The sequence below is a fragment of the Prosopis cineraria genome, unplaced genomic scaffold (assembly GCF_029017545.1).
Source record: "Prosopis cineraria cultivar Desert tree isolate PC_DT_omini unplaced genomic scaffold, ASM2901754v1 PC3, whole genome shotgun sequence".
Classification (NCBI taxonomy): Eukaryota; Viridiplantae; Streptophyta; class Magnoliopsida; order Fabales; family Fabaceae; genus Prosopis; species Prosopis cineraria.
Window position 1 is genome coordinate 32,297,052 of NW_026555334.1, and position 14,506 is coordinate 32,311,557.

Here is a 14,506-nt window from a genome sequence, read left to right on the forward strand (position 1 = left end):
AATAGGTGATATAACTTATTGTTGATAACAAATGAAGTTTTTTCTTCCATCTTCTTCCCGTGAGCTGTGTAAATACGTGTTTCTTAATTCAAAAGAATACTATCTGGTAATGGAAATTTAAATATGACATTCGTACAGGTATTGAAATTCAATTTCTTAAAAAAATTATTGAATTATATTGATATATACATAGAGAGAGAGAGCTTCATTTCACATGCAACTTAGGAGATCTTTCGTATGATATTATTCTGTGATGCCATATTATATATCCGTAATCTGACTATAATGCGTCACACGCTCAGTTGTACAATTAGTGGATTCTGACTTACGACCTTCGGCAATAATCAATGTTCTGATCGATGAACAACTTTTTCTCTTCCTGTTCCTGATATATTAAATACTGTTAATTAATCAAATTAAACCAGGACACAATTAAACTTGATAGCATAAGTTTGGGAGTGTGGTCCTATATAAATAAAACACTACTATTTGCATTTTGTTTAATTTTTCCTTCTTTTATTATAATGAGATCCTCCATTGTACTCAAAAGGTACAGAATACAGATACTGGACCCCCTTAGCTTCCAAAATTGAGCACCATGCGCATTAATATTTCGATGATGCTGCTTTTGCTTTGTCTATTTTAAGGTGAAATCTGGTCTCTTATTTCTGTCGCCTTGCCCCAACACTATTCGTCTCTTAACTCCTATTGTGCCAGGAAATTTAGCTATCATAGAGAGCCATGAAAGAAAAACGTGAGCTAGTTACATATCACACACACACACACACACACACACACACACACACACACACAAAACAAACGCATATATAGATGATCAATTCTCACACTTAAAGGTTGAGGTCAAGCATGCGTAGGATAAGTAACTAGCTCTAGGCTAGGGTTAGGTTTAATTAGCAACAAGATGCGAATGCGTGCATGCATATGACATAATATTGTCTTTTTAAATATGATCTCCCTGCTAGTTTTGTTCTTTAGCTTGAAAGAATGGAAAAGTTGGGTCTCTTAAAGAAGGCTTTAGATAGATATTGAAAGAGAAGATTACAGTCATATATCTTTTACACATAATACAAACGATCGATGATCTCGCTTCTTCAGGTTTAGCTTCAAATGTTAAGTAGCTAAGTTTGCATGGTGAACTCTACGAAGGGTTAAGAGTTCATATGTAGAAATAATGGTACATACGCAGAGAGAGTGAGTGTGCGTGTGTGTGTTGTAGTTGTGAAACTTAGATGCTACGCCTAGCCTATAGCTAGAGCTAGCTAGGGCTTTTTGGTGTAGTTTGGCGTCATGTAAAGGAATTCAGAAATGAGAAGAAATTACCTGCTCTAAGCTAAGAAGATGATAATGAAACGTGTTGGTAATTATTGATTTCTTGTGTCAGGTCACAAACTAGACAAGACGAGATGTCATGTGGCATAGTGGAAGAGATTATTACAGTATTATCATGGAAAAACAGCATCAATATTAAGTACGATAAATTTAATGTATTAGCCAGCCAGGCCAGCAGTACATGTGTCGCTCTTTTATTGTCCTTATGACTTTGTCTACCTAGCGAGGGTTTATTTATGGTACGAGATAGGATCACAGACTAGAGAGAGAGAGTAGGCAAATCATTCAAGTGTGTGTGTGAAATAACTCGAACGTATGGAATATTCCTTCATTCATGAACTCAGCATAAACGGCAAGAATTTATCTTCCTTTCTTCCTTTCATTTTGAACCTTATACATAGCTGGAAATATATCAGTTCACAAGGATGTTTTGTACCTTTTCGATGAACTGCATGTGAAGACAAATGAAAGAGAGGAAAAGCAGGAAAAGAAACCGAAATTTTACAAAGCACTATCGATGAGAATATAATTGATATCAAACTATTTATCTTGATGAAATTACCAATTTTTTTGGATGCAATAATAATGAGTCTATTAATTAATTTTCTGTGCCATTATTTCATTATTATAATTTAATTTAAACAAAGGATGAATATATGAGACTGTATATAGGCTTCTTCTTCTTCTTCTTTTTTGCCTGAATAATGTAAATAGCCTTTTAGATCATACAGATATTATATACGCAAGCCTCTGTGTGTGTGTGTGTTCCAAACTACATGATTCTTAAAAGCAGAGCGATACGCTATATAGATAACATACATACATACATACATACATATATATATATATATATATATATAAAATATCATATATTTGTACAAACTTTTACTTTACTCATTTATCGTTTTCCTTTCTAAGAAGTATATATATTAGGGATGGAAAGAGGCAACAGTTATAAATCACACTCATTACCAAAATCAAATAAATAAATTTGTATTTACTGTCAAGGAACAAAGAAAGAAACAGACAAGTTGATTCTATATTAATATTGACTGGTTCAGAAAATTACACCTTTATTAATGGAGATCGACGAGCCAATTACAGAAATTTAAAAAAAAAAATACCTCGCATATATATTGTGTCCCTCGTAGAAGATGTGGATATAACAGTGATTAAGGGCCAGTATGATATCTTGTTCTGAAAATAATTTTTTGTTTTTCAGAACAAACAAATAAAAAATACTATTTGATAATATGTCTTTAAAAAGTGTTTTGAAAAAAAATATTATTTTAGAGAATAGAAAAATAAAAATATTTTTTTAATGTTTTGGGATTATTGTTTTGGAGAATAAGAGTAAATGAAAAAAATATTTTTTTATTCTTAAAATATATTTTACAAAATATCAATTCTTAAAATAATAAAACAAAAATAATTTTAAACAGGCCTAAAATTTCTGCTACTAATTAATGAGGCGAAAAAATGTAAATTAAAATAAAGGTTTAAATTATACTGGTATATGTGATATAATATCATTGCTTGGCAGAAAGATGATGTGTGGTTGAAGTGTATTTGAAAAGTGGGTTACACAATCACATGGAAAAAGGTGATCATCACGAGGGATCTGCTACTTTTTATTGAGCATGGACCAACTAATCACATTTATTTTATCGTATATGAGGTCATGTTTGGTTGGAATTATAAAAGTTAATAAGTAATCAAATTACGAAAAATAGGGGGTTTGAACAATTCATACATTATTTTGTATTTTTGATAGTTATTTATCACAGTTATTTATTTAAATCGTCTCCCAAACAAAAAAAAAAAATTAAATGCGGTAGTCATTTCTTATATCATTTTTTTACTTAAAATCTCTAAATTTGATATTCAAGAATTTGTGAAGTTTTTTTTAGTATTTTTTCTATTTTATTATTCTTTTGAAAAAAAAGACAAAATTTATAAAAATTATGATTTTTCAATTTTAGAAGATCCATATATTTTTATCTCTTTAATTTCCACAAGATATTTTTGAATTATATTTAAGTATCATCATCCCTAACATTGAGTATTTCTTCTATCCGTAGAGTTCAAACTCTTAGTTTGAGAATCACATTCAAGAATCACTCAAGAAAATTATTCATAAATAAATATAAATAACATGTCCCATTTGAGGGGGAAAAAAAAGCCATATTTTCCTTTTAACAGCAATATTCTATTTCGTATTGATTGTCATCTCTAAATAATTTATTTGAGTGGCTCTTAAATGTAATTCTGCCTTTTATGTACTTAACCCACCAATTTATTTTTATCTCCCTATCTTTTTATTCTTGAATATTCTATCCATCAAACATACCTTAAGTTGCAAGTTTCAAGAAGCTTTATCCCATAGATTAGTTAGCATGTGCATGAGTTTCGAGGTTGAGCCATGGGAGATGAATAATAATACCCCACATAGTATATATTATCAAATAAACAAATATAGGGAAGCATAGATTCACAAGCAAGCCAAAATTAGTATCTATTCACATTCCTAAGGGATATTTCCTAAAAGGCTCCGTGATGTAGTGACCTTCAAACAAGGGACATGCCATGTTATTAATTCCAGAGACCCTTGATAAGGTCTTCTATATATGTACATGCAATTCAACCTTATCCCCTAATATATAATGTCACATGAAAAATTAAATTTCAACCTTCGAAATTTTATTAGCTAGCACTTTTTTATTTTCCTATCGGTATCTTTGGTTTTTTATCAGGATTAATTTAACAACTTGTGAGTATCTCTGACAACAAATTTAGTTATTGATGTATATCTAAAATTTAAACTCGAGACTTTTAATTAAATTGATCAACCAATTAGCAAGTCATCCTAGCATTAACTATTCCTGTCTCATTATTATTTTTTTCCTAGTTTGGTGGGCTACACATTGAAAAATTTAAAGTCATAGGCTAGCTACTTGGTTACCTTTCACTTTCATCAAAAGATCATGGACCGGCCGGTTCTTCAATAATTGGACCGTATTTTATACGCTACTTTCTTTCTTATTATTTCCAGGAAATGATGAAGAAGAAGATGGAGGAGGAGAGAAACTTGACAAGTGGTGAAGAAAATTAATATTAATATTAAATTGTTCAAAAAAAATTAATCTTAAAATTAAAATTAATAATCAGTTGTGGAAGTAGGATTGTGGGACTCGATCACCCGCGTACACTTAACTTTTGAATTCTCTGACAAATATAATATTTTATCTTGGAATGAGAGAAGGGAATAAAGTAATAATGCCCTGTGTATCAATAATAGGAGTCACGTGTACTAAGAATTGTTTAATATTCTATGATATATGATCGCCTTCCTTGATTGAAATGAAAGTGGAAACAGATATTTATTTTGATAAAATTATTGATGACATACAAAAGTCAAAAATTATATCATATTATTGAATAAATTGACAGGTCATCAGGATCTAAGGCTGCCCAGTACAGAATCACATGCCCATCTCATAATCAGAAGCTCCAATAATTTTTTGTTTTTGGCTAAAAAATGAAAAAAGAAAAAGAATAATCCGTAACATCTTTTCTCATCTGTTTGCTATTTGTCATCAACTTACACGACTTAAAATCCAATTTTCTCGCAGGCCCACCGTTCCCATTCCTCAACACGTTTTTTTGTTGAGAATTATATAAATTTAAACTCATTGCTCCAATTTCTAATTACTATTACTAACAACAAAAGTTAATTCAAGTAATAAGAATTTTGCCTATAATCACAAGGTTGTGAGCAATTTATAAGTATATTTAAAAATATGTTTTGAGTCTGGAAGCACACTCTGCTCTCAATGAGCTTCTAGTATCTTTTTCATCTAATTTTTTTATATAAAAAATTATAAATATTTTTAAAGAATATTCATAACACAGTATTTACCAATTTGACCTGACCCGCTAGTGATTTTTTTCCCCCTAAAAGAAAGAATGAAATTAATGATTAAAGCGTAATAAACCAAATTAATTTCCCCGTATATCCTCTTGTAACTCGGAAGAACAATAATTTAGGTACATTTCAATCTACTAATAAATATGCAAAAGTCCAACACCTATGAAACAAACCACAGAATCAACTGTATCGTCAAAAAGCAGCAAGGCGTGTCAGAAACAGTTTGTTTGTAAGATGTAAATATAGAATGTTTTGGGGGTGAACGTATGATTTTTACAGTGGAATAATAATAGACAAAAGAATAAAAGTAGATGTCAGTGGAAGTGGATTGAGCAGAAGGTGGGTGCCAGCCTTGAAGGAGAAGAAACAGGAGGGAACAGAAGAATGTGATATGGAAGGAATAGCAAGTGATGATGATGGTTTGGCACGAAGGATCAGATGCCTCTGTTCCTCAAAAAACTGCTCAATGCAATATAATAATAATAATTGTGGGGGTGATGGGCGAGGAGGACCAAGAATGGCAGACACAGGCGTCACTGTTTGGAGAATGATGAGCAAGTACGAGGGGCATGCTCAAGCTCATCATATCACTCACTGTGAAATAATGCTTTCACTGTTTTCCTGCCTTCTGCGTCAAGTGTTATCAAGTATTTGATCTAAAGTCTGGGGAAAAAAGGGCTTACTTACGAAAATATTGAATCTTTTCCTTAGAAAGCTGCTAGGAATAGTCTCTAGACAATATAAGGATATAACATTTATAAGAGGACTAGTCCTTTTGATTGCAGTTCTCTTAATTCTTAACTGCGTAGACTGTCGTAAATTTAAACAAGTTTGGTTAAAACTTGTGAAGCTTGCCAAACTTAACTCTCTTTTTTCTTTCACTTTACAGGATTGGAATTTGTCGTATGCAAAGAATGAAACCAGGAGCCCATGCACAGGAAATTTTGCAATCAAGATCGGTTGGCTCTAGTTTGCTAGAACATTTAAAAGACCAGACATAGCCTCTTGCATTATGAAGACAACTCTCTAGAGAGAGATATAGCTTTTATCATCGCAAAAACTATTTATCAATGATCTCAAGTTTGAAGTGATGACAGACATTTTGGTTTCAAGACAAAGACATACATTTTGGGGGTGACTCCCACCTCAATCTTGTTAGGTAAGATTGGACAATGGCAGCTTTATTAATTTTAATGAAGCAGCTTTTTGTAGATATTTCATTTGAGAGAGGTAAGGAATGTGAAAAAGAGTTTCAAAAAATTTTCAAATTCCAACTGTGCATTGCTATTGAACTATTAGGCGTTCTTAAAAGCTTTAAATCTTTGTTAGACCTCCAAATCAATATTTTTTGGGACTTTTTAAAGTCTATCAATCTTATTTGTAGTGAACACTTTTAAAAACACTTTTAAAAGTATACACCCATCCTATCAACACTATCAAGAATATCATAAATCTTATTATTAGGAATTAGAATGTCATATTGAACTATATTTTAAGTAAATAGATGTGTTGACTGACTTGTTACCAAGAGAATCAACACAACCTGTGCACCACTATGCTCACCATCCCCCATTACAATGCAGGGATCTTATGCTTTCTGATATCACGTAGTTTTCTTGTTTATTGCACGGTTGTGACCTTCTATTCAAAAAGAAAAGTAGCAACACATACAAAAGGTGCGAGAGCTTGGGAAGGATGGTGGAAAGTGGGAAGTAGAGCCAAGTGAAGGGTTGATTAATAACGATGCGGGATACCCCACAAAGGGACAAAGTGGGAAACCTTGACAGTGTTTTACGTTGTTAACATCTTCAGAGTTTCTGTGATCCAATACATGCATTGCTTTCAATTTAAATGAACTATTCCTTGCTATGCCATTACCGTGTTTGACCAAACCGTTTGGGCAGCCCAAGTCTCTGGTTGAGATATGAGAACCCGCTCATTTGTTGTCGGTACCAAAAAAATAATGTCATGCTGCTGACTGTGGCGCTTCAATTTTGCTCCCTCTTAACATGCTTATTGTAAGACTTGTGTCATTAGACTATTCACTTCAAAATGTTAAGCCCTTGGTGTAATTAATTAAGTCTGGTATTTGTAAGTTTTTATACAAAAAATATGGGGTTTTTTCTTAAAAAAATATTCAATGTAAGACTCAATTCTGTCGTTTATCTCTTATTCTTGTCGCTTTTATTAAAACTAGGCTTTTGTTGCCTTTCATTTTGCAAGACCAAAAAAGAAATCGCAATTTCACTACCCATTTTGGCAAGTTGCTGGCCCAAAACGAAAAGTCATGCTTCAAATTACCTTGGCATATAACCTCATGGCTCATGCATTTGGTTTGTAACACTTCAAGGTTTACATGTCCCTGGCATTATGAGCAGTAGGGGATCAAGGGCCCTCACACCATGGAGCCTAAAAGATGTTTTTTTTTTTTTAAAAAAAAATCAAGATAGTGACACAGTAAATCATGACATACTTTTCGCCAACAACCTAATTCAAGTTCAATGACAGATTTTAATAGCCAAAAAATCTTGATACATCTCTGCTCGCTAGTACCATATACCTGACATCTCGAAAGAAACTTGAATGATGAAAACATCAAGTATGAAACTGTTGATGAGGGAAAAAAACATAAAGCTCTCTCTCTCTCAATTTCTCTTTCCAATGACTTCCCTGCTCTTGCCCGCTAACTCAATTTTAAGTCGACATGCTCATATTTTCAAATTGACTTGTAGAAAGACTATGAATAACCCGGAAATAAAAGCTCCAAGAAGGACTTCTTTCAGTGATACGTTCTTGACCATGATGGTTTTGTTCAATGTACTCTGCCATATTTCCAGCCTTCACCAGACCTTCCAAATATACTCGCAGATCACCTCCATTACCTGTAATAAATCACAATTATACCAGTCATATATGTAGCATTTATGAAAGTACCGATCATTTAGTACAAGGACACAAGAAGGATGTACACTGAGTTAGCATACCTAACGAATTATCGCACTTGCTCTGATACGTGTATGTATGAGGAAAGATGGAGGTGTGTGGCTGAAATGATTGTACAGAACACCCATAAGGATGTGAAAGTGTAAAGTTATGTAAACACATATAGAAGATGGCTACTAAAAAGTAAGTTTTACTGGGTTCAGCAACGCTTTGTAAGGAGAATCATCCAATAGCAATGTATTCGATTCATTGTAGTATCCCTTCTCCCACGGAAGATCAGGATCATGCTTGTCCCAAATTTTCCTCAGATCCTTAAAAACCAGAGGCTTGTGCTTATTTTCAAGAGTTTTAAAACTTGTTGGAGTACAATGAGAACTATCCTGAGAAATTCAACATCGCTAAGAATCAATCACAGGCTGCAAAGCATTGAGGTTAAATAGAAAATTTAACGAGTAAAACGCCAAGAAATCACCAAGACTACGTCACCATATAAGAATATGTCATTTAATATAGGACAGGCATAGTTATGAATATTTTATAATATCTAGGTTACGTGCAAGAAAACATAGAAGAGAATGTTATCTTTATATCTAAAATTCAATTAATAAATAGTAGGGAGAGAACCATGTTAAAGAACATCATCAACAGAAAAATCAGACAATCCCTTCCTAGCATTTTAACAAGCATGAAATCCACTGCAATAACGTGCTATTAAACAAGTATTATGGTCAGTAATTACCTAACATAATTGCCCTAATTATTGCATTGCTAGATATTAATGCTTTGTTGTATATGCTAAAACTAGTTATCCACAGCATAAATCACATAAAAATTTTAACAAAAGAAACGAAGAATTAGAAGTCAATAGAAATAGCTAAAGTGCATACCCAACAGAAAAGTAGCTTATGTCTCATGTCACCCATCAAACAGTTGATGACTTTATCCACATTTTTCCTGAAATTTAAAATAAAATTGAGATTATTCTTTATATAAAACAGAAGATCAACAACATACAAACTGAACATAGGTGATATAAGGTGACATATAGTAAAGATGATTACTTCATTCTTGAAGACCATACAGCTACTTCAAAATTCTCAAAGCAAAACTCCAGAAACTCCAGATAGAATGGTCTCTTGAATACTGAAAATTAAAAACAACCTCATCAGTGAAGTATGAAGGAATTATCAGAAATGCAGAAAACACAATATATTTGATTCTCACCTGCACGCCCAGCAATAATATCATCTGCTTTGTGGCCAAATGGTTGGGGTAGAACTACGTCAGCAAGCAGCCCATTTATGTCAAGAACAAGAAGCTTATTCTTCAAAAATCTAATTGATGGTTCAACCAAAGAGATTCTCAAAATCTCTGACCCAGCCTCTTCATTTGAGACAGAAGCGTAAAGTTCTCCCCCTTCATCAGCATTAGAAAAAACTACTTGTGTATCAATTCTCACTTCCCCTGTCTCAACTGGATTGCTAGTAGCCTCCTCTGGTAAATTAAAAACTAGATTATCGTCAGTTCCTGCTTCATCTGTCTTAATTGGATTGTTAATATCTTCCTCTGCTACATTACGAACTGATTGATCATCCCTTCTTGCTTCATCTTTCTTGATTGTATTGTTAATACCTTCCTCAGGTACATTGCGAACTGGCTCATTTCTTTCTACAGCATGGTGCTCCATCCTGTTTTTCTTTATAAATATTGAACCAGCTCTCAATGTTCACTCCAATGTCCTTTTCTAAACAATGCAAACAATGGCAACATTAAATTCAAAACCGGCAATAGAAACACCTTTCTGTAAACCAAGCTGGTAAGCTCATATAAATGACTTGATGCATATCAGAACTGCAAACAGTATATACATTATGTCTAGAAAATGAAATCTTATTTAGTTCCATTGGGTTAAGGACAAGAAAATAATCTTAAGCTCACATAAAGGCTGTCCTTTAGCAAATTAAGTCTTAATAGGGTTCCACTTTGACACACTTTTTAAGTTTTGTTGTTCTTCTAACTCCAGAAATGGCCAGCAATTTAAAACATGAGTTGTTTCAAACACAAGACATTTTTACTTAATGCAAACCTATAAAGAGAAAGTTAGGTAGTTAAGATTTTAAATTTTTTCAAGTTTATCCTTCTTTGAATGCATGGGAAATTAACCATATTAAGGAGGGGAAGTAAGTAATTTTAATATAATCTTATAAGTATTTTAGAAAAAAAGAAATTAATTGTTCTTAGAAATCTGCAAAATACCTTGTATATTAAAAGGTGAAGCTTTCCAAAACATACCTCACATTTGAAGGAGCGGAAAAAACGATTTCACTTTAAAATAATCATCTAGAATTTAAGCCTAACGATCAATTCTGCAGGAAAGTAAATGGCACTAGAGATGCGTTAACAACCTAATGATCAATCATCATGGAAGAATGTAAGCCTTCATTAATGGTTTGGATTTACAGCACTTCATTTATCCTAAATTCTAACAAGTGCATCGCAAGGCTGCATCGTACAAAGGCACAAGATACATCAGACGTGCTATTTCTTATCAGAATTACATTCAATATCAACGAGATTTAAATGCATTTGTAGAAGATTAATCGAAGCAGAATTAATTTTTCCACCCCAAAACCGTATATTTAGTTAATGCAAGACATGTCAAAAACATAACTATATCTATCTAGTTTCTAAATTGTGTTCTGATAGTGCCAATGACGCAACCAAAAAAAGAAAAAAAAAAAAGCAACTTTGTCATCCTCAACAAGAAGTATCAGCTGATTATATAGGACTAAACCATTGCGATGCATGGCAAGCAGATTTAGTTTTGAAGTTTTATGGGAAAGTTTAAGAGGCAGGCAAAAGACGTCAAGCTTGGCTATTAGATACATCGAACGGATCAAAAGCACCGTCAGGGATTGAAAAGTCAAAGTCAATGAAGTAAACATAGAACAACTGAAATCATAACCAATATATGCCGATAGATTTGAAAGGTAATATCGATTACCGAATGAGAAGGCGAACAGAAAATTGAAGGAACAGACAGACTAATGCATATAAAATGAAAATTGAAGAACAACTTCGAGAATAGCAAGCCAGAAAAAGGAGAGAGCTGTGATTTTCGAATAGATTGATCGAAGCAGGGCCTACAGAACACTAATCCGAAACTTCAACTTAAAGAATAAAATTGACGCGTAAAAAGCTTCCAAAAAGACGAAGGGCAGGAAAAAAAAAAAAAAAACAGAAGCAAAGAAGAATTAGATAAGAGTTTAAACAGAAACTTCGGGATTAAGCAAGCAATAACAATAACAAGTATAAAAGAAAAGAGATGAAAAGGAATATACTCTATAAAGGCGGGAAGGAACAAGCAAGGTGAATCTTGCTTGCTTGTAGGTAAGCCCAGGAAGGGAAGAGACCTCTCGCTTTCCGTTTCGCGGGGCTCTGTGGTGTGAAGACTTGAAGTAGAGAAGAGCTATTTATATATTGGCATGGGTCGTCGAATAAAAATATCGGAAAATGTTATTAATTAGTAATTATTATATTTATGAGATAAGAGTACTAAGAAAGGAAGGTGAGGTTGAGCGGATTCAGAATTGAGTGGGCCTTGTGGAAACTGTGAAAGTGGCACTGGGAAGGCGGTGCGGCATAACGTGAAAAACAGCAAGCGCAACCACAATTTGAATAGCAATAACTTCAATGGTTAGTTTCAACTTTGGGAGCTTCCAGGTTCTTTCCATTCACCTGCCTCGAGTAATTCCCAGTTTCGACAAGTTCAATAGCAGCACTAACCGCAATCGTTAGTTGCAAGATGCTGAAATTTCAGTTACTTATATATATATATATATATATATTAGTATATTTAATTCAATAATTTAAACACTTGAATCAACAATCCAGTACTACAGAGTGATGCAATAAAATATGAAGCTACCCTAATCCCATCACATCACTATTTATAAATACATATAGTTACAGTAATAGTAATAGTAAATAAAGATAAATAGGCTACACTATAAACATAAATTATGTCAAAATAAGTGTTTACAAAAGTACAATATTTAAAAAATATTTCCTCCCAGCCACAGTTTAAAACATTTTTTTAGAAATCATACTTAATTTAAAATATATTCCTTTCATTAAAAAATATAAAGAATTTTTTTAAATTAGATATAAAAAATAAGACATTTTCAATGGGTAATTATTGAGTTTTTTTAAATACTCTTATTGAATAAACTATTAGATCATTCATCATTCGATGAACACCTTATTAAATAAATAAGAACATATATTCCTTTCGTTCAAAAATGTAAGGCATATTTTTAGGAGTTGAATATCAAAAAACGTTAGGTATTTTTAATCTTTTGAGGTGTAATCATTATTTTTTTTTTCAAAAATGTCCCTATTAATTAAAAAATTTATATTTATTGTAAGGTATTTAATAAGAGTAAATATGAAAAGATAGAGTTAGTTGAAAAGTAAGTAATTATTTTATTGGGGGTAAAATTTAGGTAAAAATGCCTTGCATTTTTTAATAGAGGGGGTGAAAAATAATGCATTTAAATTTCAATTCTTACCATTCTTATTATTGAGACTGTTATATATGGTATTTAAATTTAAAATTATTTCGAAAAATCCATTCCTTTATGTATGCCATATCGATGATTGCTCAATGTTTACTTTATTTCTCAATGGTAAGAAAATAATTAGAAGGTTCGTTCAAATCTTGCCGATTGTATTATTATATATGATTGATGTGATGAACTGAGTTACATCCACCAGGATAATTTCGGATAATGTCTAACTTATATTTTCATACACTATAAAGGTTTAAATATTGAACCTTTTCCTACATCTTATTTAGTGCTTGTTTGATTTTCTGTTGATCAAAAATTAATTTATTAAAAATTCATTTGACATAAGTTAGTTTAATAAATATCAAGGTGTGTTTGGACTTTAATTACAAAAACTTAATTAACAGGATGGCATAGTGTTTAGATAATATTTTTTGAAATTGATTTTGATAAATTCAAAATGTTTGAATGATTTATTATAATCAATTTTAGATTTATAAATTACAACAAAGGACATCATTTTTTATAATGTAAATATTGATAAGTAAAATGAAAAGTAAAATTTTGATAAAAAATGAAGGGTAAAATTATAAAATGGACATTCTGACAATTCCCAAAAGTTATATTTCACTCTCAAATGGAATTTTGGAAGCCAAATGAAGTTTAGAAAAATTGAGTGTGTTCAGACACCCTTCTTCAAAACCTTAGTTTTGAAACCTAGAGTTGATTATTATGGGATATCTAGATAGATTTTCAATTATTGCAATGAAATTTGTATTTAAATATATTCTTTTAAAAGCTAATTCGATAAACTGAAAGTTATTTGAATTATATATAATAAAAAATGGTTTTAAATGCACATTTATAAAAAATAATGTTGACTTTATAATGATTTATAATTTTTGTAGTATAAATGTAATATATTAGAATTCTTTAAAAAATGTGATAGAAATTTTACATAACATAAAATTTTATATGTTAAATAATAAAAATATAAATCAAGTGGAAGAAAAACTAGGAAGGAAATAGTCAACCTTAGAATGATAAAAAAAAAAAATGTAACAACACTTAAATGCCAAACATTCAGATTCCACAGGAAAGAGGTTCATGTTTATGTCAAGGGCAGAATCTATCAATTGCTTTCTAAACGTGCGTTTCAAAAGCTTTTGGTAGCCATATTCCCAAATTTACTTCCAATGCTGTTCCATATTTAAAAACTCAATTTATCGAATCATAAAATTGCCAAGCATCTCACATCCTAAATATGGAAAAGTAATTTTCAAAAAGCAAAAGTCATATATCCAAATGTACTCTTAAATAGATTCAAATCTTGTGGGTTGTGTGAAGTTGATCCAATACAATTGAGTTAACACCTCAATATTTTAAATTTTAAAAGTTAATTAGAAATGTCATTTTCTTATATTTCCTTATCAAACACGTGAAATTAACCCAAACCAATTGAGTGGATTGGGTGACACCTCAACATTTTGAATTATAAAATTTAATTAATAATGTCATTTTCTTAGATTTCTTTATCAAAATGAAGTTGTTTTTTAAAATAATTTATGGACGATGGAAATAATGTACTTGGTGTCTTTAATTTTTTTTTTATGTTTAACTGTAATTGTTATTAGATTCATGTTTATAGAGTACTTTCAAGAACATTATCACATGGATGTTTTCCATAGAAATTGTATATAATTATACATCTTATCTC

General features: G+C 31.6%; 1 protein-coding gene and 1 long non-coding RNA gene across 5 annotated transcripts; one reads left to right on the top strand and one right to left on the bottom strand.

Moving 5' to 3' along the window:
- The first annotated feature begins 5,652 nt into the window (after nt 1-5,652).
- On the top strand, nt 5,653-7,270 carry LOC129305019 (uncharacterized). Of its 2 annotated transcripts, XR_008591849.1 has the most exons (3): nt 5,653-5,925; nt 6,168-6,437; nt 6,862-7,270. It is a non-coding gene; the product is annotated as an uncharacterized LOC129305019 (long non-coding RNA). The 2 variants fall into 2 exon arrangements; XR_008591848.1 differs by having other exon boundaries at nt 5,653-6,437.
- Nucleotides 7,271-7,727: 457 nt separating this feature from the next.
- LOC129305018 (uncharacterized) lies at nt 7,728-11,718 on the bottom strand. Of its 3 annotated transcripts, none has more exons than XM_054944915.1 (7): nt 11,563-11,718; nt 9,446-9,965; nt 9,283-9,364; nt 9,109-9,175; nt 8,416-8,601; nt 8,263-8,323; nt 7,728-8,160 (listed from the first exon to the last, which is right to left on the bottom strand). In XM_054944915.1, the coding sequence occupies exons 2-7, from the start codon at nt 9,906-9,908 to the stop codon at nt 7,973-7,975; spliced, it is 1,047 nt and encodes a 348-aa protein (XP_054800890.1). In that variant the 5' UTR covers nt 9,909-9,965; nt 11,563-11,718; the 3' UTR covers nt 7,728-7,972. The 3 variants fall into 3 exon arrangements, with proteins under 3 accessions (XP_054800890.1, XP_054800891.1, XP_054800892.1); XM_054944916.1 differs by lacking the exon at nt 11,563-11,718 and adding an exon at nt 11,226-11,483; XM_054944917.1 differs by lacking the exon at nt 11,563-11,718 and adding an exon at nt 10,627-11,193.
- Between the last annotated feature and the right edge of the window lie 2,788 nt (nt 11,719-14,506).

What these genes read in the sequence shown, in the direction of transcription:
- LOC129305018 (XM_054944915.1), bottom strand. Translation starts at nt 9,908, where the DNA reads ATGGAGCACCATGCTGTAGAAAGAAATGAGCCAGTTCGCAATGTACCT. An exon ending in TATTATTGCTGGGCGTGCAG is followed by an intron (nt 9,365 to 9,445) that starts GTGAGAATCAAA and finishes TTTAATTTTCAG; the next exon opens with TATTCAAGAGACCATTCTAT. An exon ending in CAAGTGCGATAATTCGTTAG is followed by an intron (nt 8,161 to 8,262) that starts GTATGCTAACTC and finishes GATTTATTACAG; the next exon opens with GTAATGGAGGTGATCTGCGA.